This window comes from Lissotriton vulgaris, chromosome 7 (genome assembly GCF_964263255.1).
Source record: "Lissotriton vulgaris chromosome 7, aLisVul1.2, whole genome shotgun sequence".
In the NCBI taxonomy this organism is placed as follows: domain Eukaryota; kingdom Metazoa; phylum Chordata; class Amphibia; order Caudata; family Salamandridae; genus Lissotriton; species Lissotriton vulgaris.
Genome location: NC_141695.1, coordinates 1,673,373,496 through 1,673,392,723, shown reverse-complemented (window position 1 = coordinate 1,673,392,723; position 19,228 = coordinate 1,673,373,496). Strand labels below are relative to the sequence as shown.

Sequence of the window (19,228 nt, the reverse complement as noted above, 5' to 3'; positions counted from 1 at the left end):
TACGCGCTTTCACTTTAATGTTGGCCGTGCCCCTTTGTTTAGATACTGCTCACGGTAACCTGAATACACATATAAAAGGCATTGTCATTTTCAATGCCAATAGCTTAAATGCTCGCAAATGCGAGACCTATTGTATTGAAAATGATTGTTTTTTTTGTTGATGGACATTTCGCTGCTTGCACTGCACGGGTGAGGGATGCGTTGGCACATAAAAAAACAAATAAGGTAATCACTGCGGGGCAAACACCGTTGTTGTGTGAGTGTTGGTGTTTATACCACTCCACTATGAAAGCGCCTGCAAATCAATTCTAACGTGTACTGCTGGGTGTTGTGTGTGAGACAAATGAATAGCGTTGCAGTGTACGTATTGTTCTAGAAGGGTGAGGTATGGATGTGCACCAGTACATCCCGGGCAATGCTTTCTTGTGTCTTTGACAGTGACTGTTGTGTGTGATTTAATAATAGTTATTTGAGGGCCAATGAGCAATGGTTTTCAGACTTTCTCCCTCTCTTTTACCCAGGGGCAATGAGCATTCTCTTGCTTCTGTTTTTGAACAGATGTTTAAGAGGTGAGGCTGTACAAAGATGCCTTAGTCTTCATCCTTTGGTGTCTTTGGGTATTGGAGGATGGCTAAACATTGGTATGTAGTGATTACTGATGCAGATACTCACCAAGTCACTGATGCAGATACTCACCAAGTCACTGTCTTTTTCTTATACTGAATGCAGGGTTGATGAGGTCTTGCCCCACCTGTGCCCCCTGCTCAGAGAAGGGATGCTCGCCCTGCCGACCCCGGCTGTTTCTGCTCATCTGGAGGGTTGGCATCCAGCAGCACGTGACCTGCGTCCATACATGTCCCTCCGGCTACTTCAGCATGCGAGGCCGAGATGTCAACAGGTGCACAAGTATGGTGATCATATACTAGCGATGAATGACTCCTACCCAGGGATAGGTCAGCAGAACCCCAAGTGATCAAAAGACAAACGCAACAGAGCCCGCCCCAATCCAGCATCTTGTCCGCTACCGAGTTCATCTTCAGCCCACAACCCCTATGTTGGTCCTGCCAAGAGCTTCCTCATGTATGTAGGTCATCTCCCAGGCCAGCAAGGCCTAGGCATCATCCATCTTCTGAGGCTTGACCATAACACAACAAATTTCAACATTGAAGCCATCTTTGAAATGAAGGACCTTTGGCATTGTTTGCACTCTGCAAACATATCCGCAGTCTACTTTCACACTCCCTCTCCATGACAGCTGCTCACACTTCTTTACGGTGGTTACTTTACTATGATATATTTTGCATCACACATAACTTACTATTATGTATCTTCTCTTCACATGGAATAAGGATAACCTTAGCCCAGTGGGTGTTCGCCAATGTTTGTCCTCTGTATTTGCCTGGCTTGCTCAGGCAGGCCTCAAATGCAATGAGGACAAATCTGAAATTCTATCGTATGGCCAATTCCCAGCAGACTTTAGGCAATCCATCTGGCCCATTGGATCTTCGTGCCCTAGTGGTGACTGTGAGGTGGCAAAGAACTTGGGTGTTTGGTTCGGAGCAGACTTGTGCGTCCGCGATCAAATCTCGAGACTGGCGGGTACTTGTTTTGGCACCCTATCCATTCTCCGGAAGTTCTTCCCTCTTCTTCCCCAAGTGACTAAGGAAGCGGTAGCCAGAGCACTTGTGCTCTCTCGACTGGACTACGCAAATGCCCTCTACACCGGCATTCCGGATTTTTTGATCCGGAAATTACAGGTAGTCCAGAACGCGACGGTGAGGCTCCTGTTTAATATCCATAGGAGACTCAGCGTTCGCAAACAACTTAGAGAGCTCCACTGGCTACCAGTGGCCCAAAGAGTGCTCTTTAAGGCCCTGGTCCTTGTGTTTAAAGCCCTACATGGCCCTTGCCCCTCCTATCTGAAGCACAGATTTGCTTTCTACCATCCGACCCGCCAGCTGCGATCTGCCTCCCTCGGACATGTGGTTATTCCCAGATTCAAGAAAGTTCGACTGGGGGGGCAGTCTCTGGCGGTTCGTGCAGCTCAGCTGTGGAACAACTTACCTGAGGCCTTAAGACACTCGTCAAATCTTGCTAGCTTTAAAAAATTGCTAAAAACTCACTTATTTATGCAGACTATGTAAGCTTTCCCTTGCTCTTGCTGACACCATGACCTTTTCATCACGCCAGGACAGTTTCGACTAACAGTGCGCGCTACAAATAAACATATAACATAACATAACATAACATGTGCTTCAGTGGTATCTTACTCTTATGCCGCCAATGGCCATTTAAACGTAATGCAATATCAGTTGTTCTAGCTGCTCACCCTCACTGAGGTATTGATTAGACAAGGTCCCATTCCTGCTCAGGCACTGGCCCTCTCCATTCTTATGCGGAGTTAAGCTCCTCTCCATTCCTATGGTGAGGTACCACTCATCTGTTCCTCTGCACAAGTCCCTGCTCCCCTCTGTTCCTCTGTTCAGGGGCCACCTCTTTCAGGTGTGCCTCGTGGGCACTGTCACACTCTAATCTTCTTAGGTGCTATCCCTCTCTGTTCTATATTAAATCATTATTTGCTTTCTCTGCTGTTCTGGCCAGTTATTGCTTCATATTGTCTTTCCTTCTTTAGAGTGCAGAACACCATCTTGTGACAATTGCTTCAGCAAAGACTTTTGTATGAAATGCAAAGAAGGATCGTTTCTGAACCACGGCAAGTGTTCCACCACCTGTCCCCCTGGCACCAGGCCCCAGTTCAGCATCCGCGAGTGCCAAGGTGAGGCTTGCATTCATCTAAGCGCAATGCATGCTAAAGTGTTTGCTAAGTTTGCCTGCACCCCCAGCATTACAGTGACATCTCAGCACCCATGAAGACCAAAGTGCACTGACCCTTGCTGTCTCATGAGCCCATTTAAACAAGAAAAGAGTGTCCTCTGTTGTTTGAGGGACCACAAACAGGAGCAGAAGAACAAAAAACTGGCCTCACTTAGGTCAGTTAAGAGAGCCCTCACTCATCACCTAGTGGTGACATGCTTCATCATTGGGCCCCACTAAAGAGGCCAAGTGCCTCTTTAGTGTGCTTCGACGCCAGATTTACTGCGGAGCAGGTTTTGTGAGTTCGGGCGTGCAGTGAAAGTAAATTATTTTATAGTGAGGGGATTTAAAAAAATGTCTTAAGTGTATCCAGAAAATATTTATTATCAGATCACTAGGACATATATTTAAAATTAGATGTGGGAAAGTAGTCCACAATTAATTGTGTGGTTATTTCCAAAGTTAGTTATTTGTCAGTCAACATGTTTCTGCCTTTGAAACGGTGTAAAGTTACCAGGCATTCATCAGGACTAAAAAAGGTGTACTAAACCATGGCGGTATGGGCACGCTAAGGCCCACCCTGACCTAGGGACGTGAAAAGTAAAAATGGTGAAGAAAAGTGCAAAAGGGAAGAGAATTCTCTTCTCAGTTACTCCTGGTTTAAGGGGCTTACATGGTTAGGTTGCAGCACTTTTATGGTGTGTTCAGGGTACACCAGGGGTCACGGGAGGGGGGTGGTCGCGTAATTGGCACACCGCCCTCGACGCTAGGCACCCTCTGTATACCTGCGATACCCTCTGATCGTCGGGGTCCGGTAACTAGTGGGTAAAACATGGTTTATCCTGCATCGACCAGAGAAAAAATGCAAGCAGACAAGTCACCCCATGCATATTTAGGACGAAGGGGATAGTGTGAAGAAGGGCGTGTAGGGATCACTGTTTAACGCAACTTAGTTTGCAACCTTTTACGTAATTTCCATTAAATTATATAGTATTTTGTTCTCCTGTGATCAAAGAATTATCTTTTTGCATAATGGTAATTGTGTCTGTTGTTCTGAGCTCTTGCACCCGACACTACCTCCCTGAAAAGACTGTGACAGCTCGACCTCACTACTCGGAGAGTCAAGTGCAGAAAGGGTTGTTACAGGTCCAGGCTACAGAGCCAAAGGAGCGGTTCAATGGCAAATGACCTGCACCACCACAGTTGGTACCCATAGGCAGTGGCGTAGCTAGACCTTTTCCACCCGAGGCGAACCTTGAGTTCAGCAAAATAGGTATATACAACACCATACACACCAATACTTTGTCAATGTCATTTAAGTTGAGAGGTACCTGCAAGCATAGGGGACAGAGTCTATGCCACTCAGGAGTGACCAGGAGGCACAGAAGACAAATGCCGACCAATTTCGGAGATGTAGGAGAGTTGACGGTGCCCTTGTAGTTGCAGCTGTACGGACCAGGCGACATAGAGGAGGACCAGGAGCCATGCACGAGCTGTCCCACGTCAGATGAAACGAGCCAAGGGGTCAGTGCCCAGCAGGGGCAACAACAAGCCTTGGTAACGACAACAAACATAGGTGAAGAAAAAGGTGCGGTGTTGGGACCAGCATGGGCAAGTGACTCACCACAAGCAGGTACGTCAGCAAGCAGGGGAGCCCACTGGAGCCAAAGAAGATCCTTGAGAGGACCCACGGGCCAAAGGCACAGGAGTAGCAAAGGACCTTGAGCAGCTCACCAAAGGATGCAGGCCTACGGTGCACTTGATGCGATGCAGGCGAAGATCTTGGCTGTCGGAGATGCTTGAGGTTGGAGCTTCTTGGAGCTTGAAAATCTGTGGAGGAGGGAGTCAACAAGCCTTGGCTATGGCAAGTCGACACGGTGCCCAGGGGTTCTGTTCCAGAGGTTCCGACGAGGGATACTGGCCTCAAACTTGGTGTAAAGACAGTGCAGGCCTCGAGGGAGTTGCAGAACTACGACCTGTGTTGCTGAGCCTTTCAGAGTCAATGGGAGCCCAGGATTAGCGGACCAGTCAACTGTGTTGCGGTGCCTGCAGATGCAGGGGAGTGACTCCTTCTCTCCATGGGAGATTCCTTCGGGTGTCTTGGATGTCCACAGGCCTTATGAAGAACCTGTATAGAACATAGACACAGACTTTGCAGCAGACTTGAAGGACGACGAGACCAGTAGCAGCAGGAGTCTTTCCAGTTGCAGTCTTGTTTCCCAACGAGAAGTCCAGCGAGGTCCAGAGTGCCCAGACAGTTGAAGGTGAAGTGGTAGGTGATCTGAATCTTGTCACACGACGAATCTAGGGACCCACCCACAGGTAAGCCCTTAAGTACCCTACGGAAAGGGTTGGAATGATTCATGGGTCCCTCCCAGAGGATGGGTCGGACAGTGGGGAGGATACTCCCTTGTCCTTTGTCCAGTTTCGTGCTAGAGCAGGAGCCAACAGCTCCCTGAACTGGTTTGGACTGGAGTATGCAAGTAGGGCACCAATTGTGCCCTTCAAGCAGTCTTAGTGGCGCTGGCGAGCGCCCCCTCCCAGTCCCAATACACTAAGTCCTGCCTGAGAGGTGGTCACACCTCCCTGTGACAGGATACCTATTGTCCTCCCTTCCTCTGCTGGAGCTTTGCTGTCCGGGTCTTGAAGACTGGTAATGGGAGCACTGAGAGTCTCCCGGAGGAGCTTTGCAGTGCATGGAATGATACAACATGTTTGCTACCAAACCCAACATGGTTTGTTACAGCCAGTTTAGGGATGGTCATCGCGTAATGACGCATGCCTACTCTATTTATCTTAATGGCTGATGCGCTTACAACCTGGGAGAATAGACTCCGAAGGTTGTAGGGGTGTCCTGCTCATGCAGAGGCACCCTCACACTAAGAACCGAGCACCCTGCCTTCAGGATTGAAAGGCCTGCCTCAGGGGTGACTTATAGGTTTTAAGTGCAGTGACCCCCAGATATAAGGAAAAGTATATCTGTTGGAAGTGGTACTAGCACTAGCTTACACTGGCTGCAATGGCAGGCCTGTAGTAATAATTTGAGTGGTCTCTCATGGGTGGCATAATACTTGCTTCAGCCCATGAGGGACCCCTGATGTACCTATGCCCTGGGTAACTTAGTACCATATACTAGGGACTTATCAGGCTACACCAGTAGCCAATCTGGAGTGTGTCTAAGAACTCAGCATGTCCAATTTAGGGAAGAAGCACATAGACTGGGGTCCTGATTTGCAGGATCCCTGTCAGACTAGTCAGTAAAACATAATGACACCAGCAAAATGTGGGGGTGACCACGAAAGCAGATCCTACTTTCCTACACCCTACTTCCTGGCCAAACGAATTAGGTCTCAGGAATGCTCCGGATCACATGCACCGCTGATGTATTGCACCTTGATGGGCTCATGAAGCATTCATTCTGGGAAATTCAGATTCAGCTATTGTATAGTAGCTCAAAGTTTAGATATGAGAATTTCTTAATGCAACACTTGATAATCTGTGGTGCTCTTACAGATAACCTGTTCTCATTCTCCCACATCTATGTGTGACAGTGCCTTAAATCCCCACCCCACCTCCCCTGTCCAGGAGCACTGGGTGTGGCAGTAGTCTGGGAAAGGGAATTTTGGAATTTAGGGTATGGCATTAAAGTGTGCATAATAGACATATGTTAGATAAATCCGATGCGACATTCGCTGTATAAAAACATCTCATACCTGTTGATAGAAGCCTGGATACAGCTCCTCTATTTACGGCTGAGACCACTAGTCAATAGGAAAATTCCTTTTTTAAATGATAATAAGCTTTGCCCCATTTGACGAATCTATGCTGGTTGCTAAACCTAAAGGGCCACTGAAAACTGCACTTATGGGCACCGAGGTGAATCCGCTATTTTCACCCTCTCTGATAGGCCAGACAAGCACTTAAGGTTGTCAAGCTGAATCTGCTACAGTTACCGCCATCAACAATCCTGGTTCAGTATCCATAGATGCCCCTCCCACAGCACTGCAGGGCCACACTCCGCTACCCCCCCCCCCCCACACTCCCCAATTACTCGAAATGAGCATTTGAGATTGCCAGGATAAGACTCACATTTAATGCTGGCCCCTGCATGGCACCCTGCTTCCGTCCTCAAAGTGTGAGCTGAGCTCAGAGGTATTTCACCTTAGGGCGTGAGCTCCAGGGTGGCATCTAGACTCGGGGCTTGTACCAGTAGTGATCTGCTGATCACTGGTCTAGTGTTGCAATGTACCAACCATTCCCTGAGGGCTGGCTTACACCCCACCCCACACCCATCCAACTCAGGGGTCACTGGACATGTGATCCTGCCAATAAAAGGGGCCAGGCGCACGTGTCCAGGGCCAGTTCTACCATCCAAGTATTGTGTCTGTGTGTCATCATTATGCGTGCAGGAGGGCCTAGAGCTCTCCCTCCCATTTCCCTCATGGTCTGACCCCGTAACCTCCTAACCCACTCCTTGTCTATCCCCAGAGTGTGAACTGACTTCCTGGAGCCCCTGGACCCTGTGTTCTAGGAACGGAGAAACATGTGGCTACAAGTGGGGGACAGAAACCCGTGCCCGCGATGCTCGAAGGTGGCTCAGCGAGCAGGAGGCCAGAATAGATTTGGAGACTTGCCAACCTCTGGCACAAGAAGAGAGGAGATGTCGTCTGAGAAAGTTATGTCCTGCAGGTGAGACGCAGAAGACATTGGGGGCGTGGCGCAGGCTGACGACCCCTTTATGCGAAATGTGTTTCTGGAACCCTGAGATGCTTGCCTCCCACTACATACCTGCTCAATGGAGGGGGGGGGGGCTCTGACAGAAACACCCCTGCTGTCATCAGTGTGTAGTTAGGCCTGCTGTTTGTTCCTGGGCCCTCAAATTTAATGGGAGAGTGGTTCTCACCTGCTGCATCTGTGTCAGCAGAGTTCTCACTGGCCGCCAGTGGCTGAAGCCCTCACATTTAAAGACAGTGGGTTATGATCAGTGGCTGTCCCACTGCTCTTTGAGCAGTGCAAACAATTAAAATAAAATAACACAATGTTATTATCATTTTATTTTTCTATACTGAATCAGTTTTGTGGGGCGGGCAGGGCTGGGCTGTCATCCAAGCAAGCAGGGAGAGGAGTGGTTGGTGCACTTAAGTGCACATTACGGTTTGTCCGGCTGTCTTGGGCCGGACAAACAGTCATGTACAATTAGCATGTTCTCCACCTGGCTGACTTGCACAGCCTGGGTGGAGAACATGCATAGGCTCCCACTCCCTGTCTGAGCGCCGAACCAGGCTGCTCAGACCAATCATGATGCTGCTGTCATACCGGTGACAGCAGTGTCGTAATTGGCTAATGGGAGTCTGGGAACCTGGGTGCTGCCGGGAGCCAGAAACACAGGGAGGCCGATGTTCGGCAGGTAACTCGTCTTTTCTTTTTTTCTACCGTTCCCTAGCAGCCTCCACATGTTATGATTGTCACCAATGAATGTGGCCCTCATTAGTTTCAACTCCAGTGTGGTTCTAACCCACTGCTAGTCAAGTGACTGAAACCTCCACTTTTGATGCCAGCGAGCTCTGGTGTTATGTATGGCCCTCAGGTTCAGTGCCAGTGTAGCACTATCTGCTGCCAGTATCTGTTACGACAAAATCAACACAAAAAACAAGGAAATAAGTTATCTGCTCCTCGCCAATCCCTCTTTGTCGCTCTTCTCCTTTCTGCTGTGTATGTACTGAGGCACCCAGACTTGCCAAGCCCAATCCCAGCACTTCTCTCATGCTGGCCAGCATGAGAGAAGCACTGTGATTGGCCTGAGCAGGCTTGTTTTCTGCTCCAAAGGGGACTGGGAGCCTACGCCTGCTGTTCTCTCCACCCGGCAATGCAACTCAGGCTGGGGAGATACTATGCGCATGACGGTTTGGCCATCCTAAGATGGCCGGCCAATCGTCATGCGCACTCACAGCAGTGCTACCCACCACTCCCCTTCCGTGCCTGTCATGGCATGGCCCCGCTCCCGCCCCCAAAGACTTGGCTGCTGCTGGCCAACGTTGTATTTGCGCAGTCCATATCCACCCACTTCCTTCTCTCTTTGCACTGAGAAACCTCAGGGCTTTGCTATCAGTAACTGGTTCGAAAATGGGAGAAGTGGGAGTTACAAGCAGTTTTCAGCCGGGCTGTAACCCTTTTAACCGGAGAGTACTGACACGTCTCAGTTGCAAACAGGTACTCTGGAGCCGTGAGTATCTATGCTCCCATATTTCCATTCTAGGAACTGAGAGGCTTGGCCTCATTTTGAACAGTACTCACCTCAAATTTAAGTCAAGGTCGGGAACAAAGGTCAGAAATGCATTCATAGGCATCATTCCCATCCCCTGATAACAGGGGGAGGACAGAGTTATTTCACTTGTATAGTATCTATACACATTATTACATAGGGAATTGAAAACAGTGTAGGCTAAAATAGCCTAAAGCCGTTCTCTTGACTATAGATCAAGTTATCCCATGGTCCTTGTACAGCATAGGGCCTGGTTTAGAGTTTGGGGTATGTTCGGCATCTGCCGACAAGTTTCAGACACGTGTTTTTTTTTGGGAAGACTTGCAGTGTCGGCTCGCAGAGGGAGTGCTGCGCGGGAGGGGCAGGGTGACTCCGACATACGGCCGAACGGAGTAAAGTAAGTAAACAGATAAATAAACCTATTTACCTTGCACGCGCTGCATTGCCAGCTCGGCGATGCAGTGCGCACAAGGTGCTTCATTTATGAGGCTGTGCGCCACTTTTACGCCGCCGGTGCGTCACTTTTTGTGACGCACCAGTGGCGTAAAAAATGCGCCTTGTTGTGCCATATTTACAAAGTGATGCATCTAAGTAGATGCGTCACTTTGTAAACCCCTGTGCCATATTATACCTGCGCCAGGTATAATGTATGCAAGGGGGGGCGTATTGACGCAACAAAGCGTCGTAGAAATGGCGCAGTGGAATCTATGAGATTTCCCTGCGCCACTTCTAGGACACAAATGCGTCAATTTCTTACACCTGCCTCACAGCAGGCGTAAGAATGACGCAAGCTCTTTCACATGGGGCTTGCCCTATGTGAAAGGACACATTGCTGGAGTTGCGTCACTTTTGTGACACACTCCAGCAATGCATCACTTTTGCGCCATACAGATACGTCAGGAATACTGACGCATCTGTAATTCCTTGCGACATGATACGTCATATTATAAATATGACGCAGCCAACATATCGCAAGGAGGGCGCAATGAAAAGTGACGCATCGCTGTTTTCACGCAGCGATGTGTCACTTTTCATAAATGAGGCCCGAGTACATTGCTTTATTTATTTATTTACGTACTTCACTCCGTTCCGTAGTATGTCAGAGTCCACTATCCCCCCACCCTGCGAGCCGCCACTGAAGACTTGGGGACCTCCGCATGCTCCCCCGAAGCCATCGACACAATTCACAAAGAAGGGCCTTAAGCAGACTCCTTCTTGTGTACGAATGAGTTGTCACACTAACTATGGGCCGGCAATTGATTAAAGGTTTGTAGACACCCATCAGGAGTCAAACCATTGATCTATAAACCATCTGAATTAAAATGATGAGTGGGAATAAAAGTTCACAGCTACTCCAATGTGCTGTTCTGAAAGTGTCTCAAAAGCCCTTGTAGAAATCCGAAAGAGATCTCCAACCATAAAGGAGGCTTTTACATCAGGTCTGAACTCTCCAGTCTGACGATGGTTGTTACTCTGTGAACCCTATCTTAAAACCATATTCTGGCATGGTCCTTCCCAAGCTATTTTTAAAGCTGACATTTGGGGTTCTTGGAAGCTTTCAAACTGTACCGAGAGTAAAATGTGGTGTGAGTTGTTATCACGACCCCCTGTGGCCCTTATAAAAACCATAAATAGAGGTCTTGGTTTGATGCCCTTGACTTGTTATGCAATAAAATGTTGCTTACTGTTTATGAGAGCACGTCAGTCTGTGTGCATCTTTCCCAGAAAACAGATTTAATTATCACTTTGCGAGAACCCTGTAAGGCAATTATTTTAAAACCAGCATCTCGTTTGGCTATTTTGTTTACAGATTATTTGGTTTCACATTTAAAATGTATTGAACTCTTTAATGCTTCAAGTTTCAATTTTATTAGTTATCTTGCTGGGTTAATAAAAGGTGTTGCAAGGAACAACCTCATACAATAAAACCAAACCATACAAACCCATTCTAAGCAGCAGAGCAGCAGACAGTAAGAACCAGCCAAGTTAAAACACACAAGCCGTACTATACCTTGATTTTTTTTTTTTTGCGCAAATCCCATCAGCCGTAAAATGCCCACGACTGATCTCTTTCCCAGCATACAATATTAAAGGTTCATTCAGTCTTGCACGCGCGACTGCACTTATTTGCCGACATCAACAATTGTAATCATTGCCTTTAGATGTTTTTGGAAACAATCGCCATCGTGACTTGGTGGCTGCAGTTTTTTATTTGCTTCAAGTGTAACGCATAGCACAATGTGTAAAGCAAAAGGAAAGAGGCATAAAATAGTAAAACAAGTACAGAAAAAGAAGAAAAATAATATGGAAGCCAGTCCATTAATATTATGCGAGGCCCAAGCACATTTTAAAGTGTCTTTGTGCAATCTGCATTTTGATATAAACTTAAAATGTATAATATCTAATTCAATAAACCTAGCCAAGAGAAAAAAAAGCATATATGAAATTCAATAAACAAAATTTCATCCTGGGTTAAAACAATCATGCCTAGCCATACATAATTTGGTACGATAAGTGATATAATAATAATAATGTTGGTGGGATTCAGTCACTAAGAAGCCAATTAGTGCAGTATAAAAATGACCTTTTATTCCAAGCTAGAATAAAATACTTACATTTGCACCCTTGAACTCTAGACCTCATTCCCTTGAGCTTTTTAGGTTTTGGCTGGCGATGCGCTTTGCGCATGCGCCAAAAAACCTTTTGAGTTGTGTGTGTGGGTCGGGTATACTCCCCCTCCTCCTATTGGCTATCTCCATAAATGGAGGCTAGCCATTGGGAGAGGGCTCCGTACGTCAATCTCGGACCAGATTCGGGGGCGTTCCCGAGAATTTTTGTCTTTTGGCTACGTCAGCCGAAAGCCTCTTCTCGGGAACGCCCCCGAATCTGGTCCGGGATTGAGGGCACCCGCCGGGAAAGGGCATGAGACATCAAACCAAGCTGCAGGGAGGTATCGCCGGCAGCCCGTCATCCGAGGAGATGGTTGGCTGCAGGGAAAGTAGGAGGCAGGCGGACGAGAGCCTGGGGCAGCGCTGCATTCACGCTGCACGTGTCTGCCTGCATTGTCTTCCCTCTCCGTCAGACTCTTGTCACCATCAGGTCAACAGGATCGGGTTATATTAGTGCTACAATGAAAGTTGTACCTGGTATTTATTACATACTTAAGGCCCTGCTCTTCTACCTGTCGACAGTCGGAGTCCTCCTGACTATAGCGTCGTCAATGATGACGCTATCACTTGAAAGCAAGCTCGCTCTGGATCCGAAGGTCATAGGCAGGGCCCAGCCAGACTTAACGGAGCTGCCGGGCCCCTGCTCCTCTCTAATGTGAAGATTATACTGTGCTTACTTTGAGCAGCCGAGCTGGTTGCAGGGGTCCACCAGCACTCGTATTTGAAAACCCGCACTTATTATTGTTTTAACACCAGCCTTCCATCCAAAATAAGAGAGAGAAACGGGGTAAAGACTGATAAAGAAAATGACGGTAAAACGCTGACAAAGGGAGAAAGCAGGGATTAAAAAAACCCATGCATGAGTGAAATAAATGGGCAGGACATGTATGGTGGTTCATGAAAGAGATATGAGGTGGAATCAAGGTTAGACAGCCTTGGTAATAGCATACATACCACCATACCCGATTTGGGTGGGAGACTCCCATTTGTTAAGCCAAAATGCCTTTGTTTTACCTGTCTCCCACCCAAAATTGCGTGTGCAGAGTGCAGAGTGCAGATTCAGAGTGCAGATTCAGAGTGCAGAGTGCAGATTCAGAGTGCAGATTCAGAGTGCAGATTCAGAGTGCAGAGTGCAGATTCAGAGTACTGATTCAGAGTGCAGAGTGCAGATTCAGAGTGCAGAGTGCAGATTCAGAGTGCAGATTCGGAGTGCAGAGTGCAGATTCAGAGTGCAGATTCAGAGTGCAGAGTGCAGAGTGCAGATTCAGAGTGCAGAGTGCAGAGTGCAGATTCAGAGTGCAGATTCAGAGTGCAGAGTGCAGAGTGCAGAGTGCAGAGTGCAGAGTGCAGATTCAGAGTGCAAATTCAGAGTGCAGATTCAGAGTGCAGATTCAGAGTGCTGATTCAGAGTGCAGAGTGCAGATTCAGAGTGCAGAGTGCAGATTCAGAGTGCAGATTGCAGATTCAGAGTGCAGATTCAGAGTGCAGAGTGCAGATTCAGAGTGCAGAGTGCAGATTCAGAGTGCAGAGTGCAGATTCAGAGTGCAGATTCAGAGTGCAGAGTGCAGATTCACAGTGCAGATTCAGAGTGCAGAGTGCAGATTCAGAGTGCAGAGTGAAGATTCAGAGTGCAGATTCAGAGTGCAGAGTGCAGATTCAGAGTGCTGATTCAGAGTGCAGATTCAGAGTGCAGAGTGCAGATTCAGAGCGCAGAGTGCAGATTCAGAGTGCAGATTCAGAGTGCAGAGTGCAGATTCAGAGTGCAGAGTGCAGATTCAGAGTGCAGATTCAGAGTGCAGAGTGCAGATTCAGAGTGCAGAGTGCAGATTCAGAGTGCAGATTGCAGATTCAGAGTGCAGATTCAGAGTGCAGAGTGCAGATTCAGAGTGCAGAGTGCAGATTCAGAGTGCAGAGTGCAGATCCAGAGTGCAGATTCAGAGTGCAGAGTGCAGATTCACAGTGCAGATTCAGAGTGCAGAGTGCAGATTCAGAGTGCAGAGTGAAGATTCAGAGTGCAGATTCAGAGTGCAGAGTGCAGATTCAGAGTGCTGATTCAGAGTGCAGATTCAGAGTGCAGAGTGCAGATTCAGAGCGCAGAGTGCAGATTCAGAGTGCAGATTCAGAGTGCAGAGTGCAGATTCAGAGTGCAGAGTGCAGATTCAGAATGCAGATTCAGAGTGCAGAGTGCAGATTCAGAGTGCAGATTCAGAGTGCAGAGTGCAGATTCAGAGTGCAGAGTGCAGATTCAGAGTGCAGAGTGCAGATTCAGAGTGCAGATTCAGAGTGCAGATTCAGAGTGCAGAGTGCAGATTCAGAGTGCAGATTCAGAGTGCAAAGTGCAGATTCAGAGTGCAGAGTCAGAGTGCAGAGTGCAGATTCAGAGCGCAGAGTGCAGATTCAGAGTGCAGATTCAGAGTGCAGAGTGCAGATTCAGAGTGCAGATTCAGAGTGCAGATTCAGAGTGCAGAGTGCAGATTCAGAGTGCAGATTCAGAGTGCAGAGTGCAGATTCAGAGTGCAGAGTGCAGATTCAGAGTGCAGAGTGCAGATTCAGAGTGCAGATTCAGAGTGCAGAGTGCAGAGTGCAGATTCAGAGTGCAGAGTGCAGATTCAGAGTGCAGAGTCAGAGTGCAGAGTGCAGATTCAGAGTTCAGAGTGCAGATTCAGAGTGCAGATTCAGAGTGCAGAGTGCAGATTTAGAGTGCAGATTTAGAGTGCAGAGTGCAGATTCAGAGTGCAGATTCAGAGTGCAGAGTCAGAGTGCAGAGTGCAGATTCAGAGTGCAGAGTGCAGATTCAGAGTGCAGATTCAGAGTGCAGAGTGCAGATTCAGAGTGCAGATTCAGAGTGCAGAGTGCAGATTCAGAGTGCAGATTCAGAGTGCAGAGTGCAGATTCAGAGTGCAGATTCAGAGTGCAAAGTGCAGATTCAGAGTGCAGAGTCAGAGTGCAGAGTGCAGATTCAGAGCGCAGAGTGCAGATTCAGAGTGCAGATTCAGAGTGCAGATTCAGAGTGCAGATTCAGAGTGCAGATTCAGAGTGCAGAGTGCAGATTCAGAGTGCAGATTCAGAGTGCAGAGTGCAGATTCAGAGTGCAGATTCAGAGTGCAGATTCAGAGTGCAGAGTGCAGATTCAGAGTGCAGAGTGCAGATTCAGAGTGCAGAGTGCAGATTCAGAGTGCAGAGTGCAGACTCAGAGTGCAGATTCAGAGTGCAGAGTGCAGATTCAGAGTGCAGAGTGCAGATTCAGAGTGCAGAGTGCAGATTCAGAGTGCAGATTCAGAGCGCAGAGTGCAGATTCAGAGTGCAGATTCAGAGCGCAGAGTGCAGATTCAGAGTGCAGAGTGCAGATTCAGAGTGCAGATTCAGAGTGCAAAGTGCAGATTCAGAGTGCAGAGTCAGAGTGCAGATTCAGAGCGCAGAGTGCAGATTCAGAGTGCAGATTCAGAGTGCAGAGTGCAGATTCAGAGTGCAGATTCAGAGTGCAGAGTGCAGATTCAGAGTGCAGATTCAGAGTGCAGAGTGCAGAAGTGCAGATTCAGAGTGCAGAGTGCAGATTCAGAGTGCAGAGTGCAGACTCAGAGTGCAGAGTGCAGACTCAGAGTGCAGAGTGCAGATTCAGAGTGCAGAGTCAGAGTGCAGAGTGCAGATTCAGAGCGCAGAGTGCAGATTCAGAGTGCAGATTCAGAGCGCAGAGTGCAGATTCAGAGTGCAGATTCAGAGCGCAGAGTGCAGATTCAGAGTGCAGATTCAGAGTGCAGATTCAGAGTGCAGATTCAGAGTGCAGAGTGCAGATTCAGAGTGCAGAGTGCAGATTCAGAGTGCAGAGTGCAGATTCAGAGTGCAGAGTGCAGATTCAGAGTGCAGAGTGCAGATTGTGTGGGTGACTCTATGTGTGTGGCTCTGTGTGGGTGTAAAATGCAATAGGTCATGCATTTGCGAGCGATTAAGCTATTGGCATTGTAAATGACAAGGCCATTTATTTAACGATTACGCTATTGGCAATGTAAATGACAATGCCATTTATTTATGATTTTTTTTAAAAAACACCCCCAAAAAAATGTCATGACCAATGCCAATAGCTCTACCTTTAATATTGCTGAGACCATTGCATTGTAAATGCTTGTTTACACTGTCACCCTGCCTCAGAGACACACATTTCTCAGTCAGTCCCTTCAACGCTCAGTTGGAAGTTGCCAAAACCCATTTTTGAACTTTAGACACGCAAATATCCGGATGTATATTATTAGATATGTTGAGTAGCCCATCAAGTCTGTTTGTGTTTTTCCTTTTGCTTTTCATGTTAAAAATGCGAACTCGAGCAGCGGAAAACCCAGAAAAAACGTGAGCAGGCGGACTACTCGCTTGTAAAAAGCTTTCTGAACTTCCTAGTCAACTGCTATTAAACGCGTATAGTGTATACATGTTGTATGTGGTCGTTTTTAGGGTGTGCAGGCAAAAATGGGGGTAAAATTGGGGTCTGCAGTGCTACACGGTGAGCTCTCCTAGATATCAAGTGTGTATGTTACTGTTTTAAACACATTTTTGGTCTGGCAATAATTGTCAGTATGGAACTAATTAAGTTCTATCAAGCCCTGTGTGTGGTGAGGAGGGCCCCTCAGTGTTACACATGCTTTTACGGAGGTTTAGGGACCTTGTTGCTTCACTGCTGATTGGGCTCTGAGACGACCATCCTGCCTAGTTGCCTGTTGTGAATGGGTATAAACAATAAACGTCCGATTACGTAAATGTAAATGTAAATGTAGAGGCTCTTATATAGCGCACGACTACCCGTAGGCATCTCGGCGCTTGCTTAGGGAACCCGTCCTGGTATTCCCCTGTGAGATAACCCCAACAGGGCATCCGCAAGGTGAAAGCCAGGCATCCCGCCGCGAGGGGCCGTAGTGGAGATTAAGCAAGCTATTGCCCAGAGCTGCAGAGTGTGAACCCGTGAGTCGAGTAGGCACCGGAGCGAGAATTATCGAGTCCATGGAATTTTGAGCTCAAGACCGCCGATGCGGGGAATTGAACCCTGGTCCAGGACCAATCTCAGCTTCCAGGTCTGCCTCCTCTAACCCCTGAGCCACACTTCTCCACTGGTGCCGGTTGGACCTATCCCCCCTCAAGAACACAAAGAACCTACTGACATTTTCTACCTGAAATAGACCATCTAATTTGGAAAGACCACCCTGTGTCCTTCCTGATTTTATTTTCACCCAGTCACTAATCTCAAACTTATACTCCTTTCTCTCCATGCTCACATTTGTTCCCTTGCCTCCTACACCATTTCAACCTTTCAGCCATGCAGGGACCAATTTAGTACCAGGTAAGCATCACACATCTATTGAAATGGGGGTCGCAGTGTGTAGGGCTTGCAGTGTGTGGGGGGGGGGTCGCAGTGTGTGGGGGGGCTCTGTGTGGGTGTGTGTGGAGGGCTCTGTGTGGGTGTGTGTGGGGGGGTCGCAGTGTGTGGGGGGCTCTGTGTGTGTGTGTGTGGGGGGCTCTGTGTGTGTGTGTGTGGGGGGGCTCTCTGTGGATGTGGGGGGCTCTCTGTGGGTGTTTGTGTGTGTCATTTGCGAGAGATAAAGCTAGTTGCATTGTAAATGACAATGCCATTTATTTATGTTTTAAAAAAAACACATAAATAAAAATAATGTCAAGAGCAATGCCAATAGCTCTAACTTTAACAAAGGCAAAACCATTGCATTGTAAATGCTTGTTGTTTCTTTTCCACTAGCTTCAAAAGCTTTACCAGTGGACAATTAGGTTCTAAGTTCTCTGCCAGAAAGCATGCCTTGGCCTCCTGTCTACAGCTATGAATACCTTTAGCATTGAAGAGATGGCGGAGCATGCTCATTATTCTGACAAGAGATCTTTGCCTGTGCAAATCAAATGCAGCCGCTCCTCCCTGCCCTGACCACACAGCCTGCACAGTATTAGAACTGGACTTTGTTTCCAGGGTGGAAGATGTAAAAGTGACGGAAGAACCCCCAAATGGTAGCATATGTATCCCTCTTATTCACCGACTTAGTGAATTCCGTCTGCAGGTAAGGTTGTACTGCAGCCCAGGTGTAGCTGTGTAGTATTTGTATTTATAGGTATTTAGTAAAGCGCAACATTCATCCCAAAAGGACATCACGGTGCTAAGACTGAGCAGAGTGCAGTGCAGGTGATTGTAAGACTAATATTTGGTAGGTCAGTATCTAGGGAACAAAAAGGTTTTCAGCTTTTTCCTAGTATAAACCATCCATGAGCTCTGCCTGCCAATGTTGCCTTGTCTGCTATAAAGGAGGCTTGTTTAATTGTTTTATTCATAAGCCATTTATATTATTGGTGAGAGGCTGCAGTCTCCCACAGGTTCTCAGCTCCTAGAGTTTTAAGAGAGTGCCAAAGATTGTTTCTTGCAGGGCAGGGATTCCTGGTCGTTAGTTCAGCCCATAAGTGGGCGTTTATCTTGTGCCAACATTTGGTGTATGCCACTATTCTTGCCAGCTCTTGCCAATCTAATTTGTAACGGCGAGGTAAACCTGGGTAGACTAAAAATCATTCTATAAGTACCCGCTACAATGCTATCTGAGATGACCACATCTCTACCTCTCATTGCTTCACTTCCGTAGGAGACTGTTGGGACCAATTTGGCCTGCATGACCTGAAGCGGGCTGAGGTTGGAACCAGTTATAGTGTTATGTAGGTTTTTGAGGATTAATGCTAATGCAGTCCTTCTCCTGCTTAATGCCTCCTTTTGTTGTACGAAGGAGCCTTTACCGTCTATTATCATTCCCAGATATTTGTACTCAGTAACTCAATCCAGTGGCTGCTTAACTAAAAAAACAGCTGTACCCCCTTCTGCAGTTCACAATCATGGTCTTAGATTTGTCCAAATTAACGGTGTGGCCATATTTCATCAGAATATGTTTGAGTGGCATCTAATAGGTGTAGACTCACTGGCATTCGCCTTATGAGCGCCAGGTCGTCTGTGTATAATACATTTGAAAGAACCATACCTCCCAGTTTTGGTGCATCGGAATTGCAGGAGTTGAGCCTCGGTGTTAGATCTGCCTTGATGCGATTAAACAAAATGGGGGCTAAAACACAGCCTTGTTTTAGTCCTTTGGAAATAGGGACTCGTCTTGAGAGATCTGTGCCAATTCCCAGGTTAAGTTGGACCTGGGTGTTTGTATGTAGTTGGATCAGTACTTTTAAGAGGGTCAGTGAATCTTCCATGTATGCAGTTTGTGCCACAGTTTGCCTCTGTCTATATGGTCAAAGGCTGTTTGTAATCTATAAAACAGAAGAACAGCAGCATCTTTGTCCCCTTTGCGGCATCGATCAATAAAGAGAGGACAAGAACGTTGGTGGATGTGCCCGCCACCTTGCAAAACTTAGTTTGATTTAAGGGAATCACGGCGTTGTCATTTTCCCATTGAATTATTTTCCCTAGTACAACCTCGGAAAAATATTTAGCATAATTGCTCTTTTAATGAAG

At 47.4% G+C, this 19,228-nt stretch overlaps 1 protein-coding gene across 1 annotated transcript; it reads left to right on the top strand.

The window, feature by feature from the left end:
• Positions 1 to 734: 734 nt before the first annotated feature.
• RSPO4 (R-spondin 4) lies at positions 735 to 17,508 on the top strand. Its single transcript, XM_086929602.1, has 4 exons — positions 735 to 906; positions 2,633 to 2,776; positions 7,303 to 7,503; positions 17,480 to 17,508. The coding sequence occupies exons 1-4, from the start codon at positions 735 to 737 to the stop codon at positions 17,506 to 17,508; spliced, it is 546 nt and encodes a 181-aa protein (XP_086785728.1).
• The last annotated feature ends 1,720 nt before the right edge of the window (positions 17,509 to 19,228 follow it).

Bases quoted from the DNA above. Each gene is read 5' to 3' on its own strand.
- RSPO4 (XM_086929602.1), top strand. From the start codon at position 735: ATGAGGTCTTGCCCCACCTGTGCCCCCTGCTCAGAGAAGGGATGCTCG. The intron at 907-2,632 runs GTATGGTGATCA...TTCCTTCTTTAG, and splicing joins AGATGTCAACAGGTGCACAA to AGTGCAGAACACCATCTTGT. The intron at 2,777-7,302 runs GTGAGGCTTGCA...GTCTATCCCCAG, and splicing joins CAGCATCCGCGAGTGCCAAG to AGTGTGAACTGACTTCCTGG.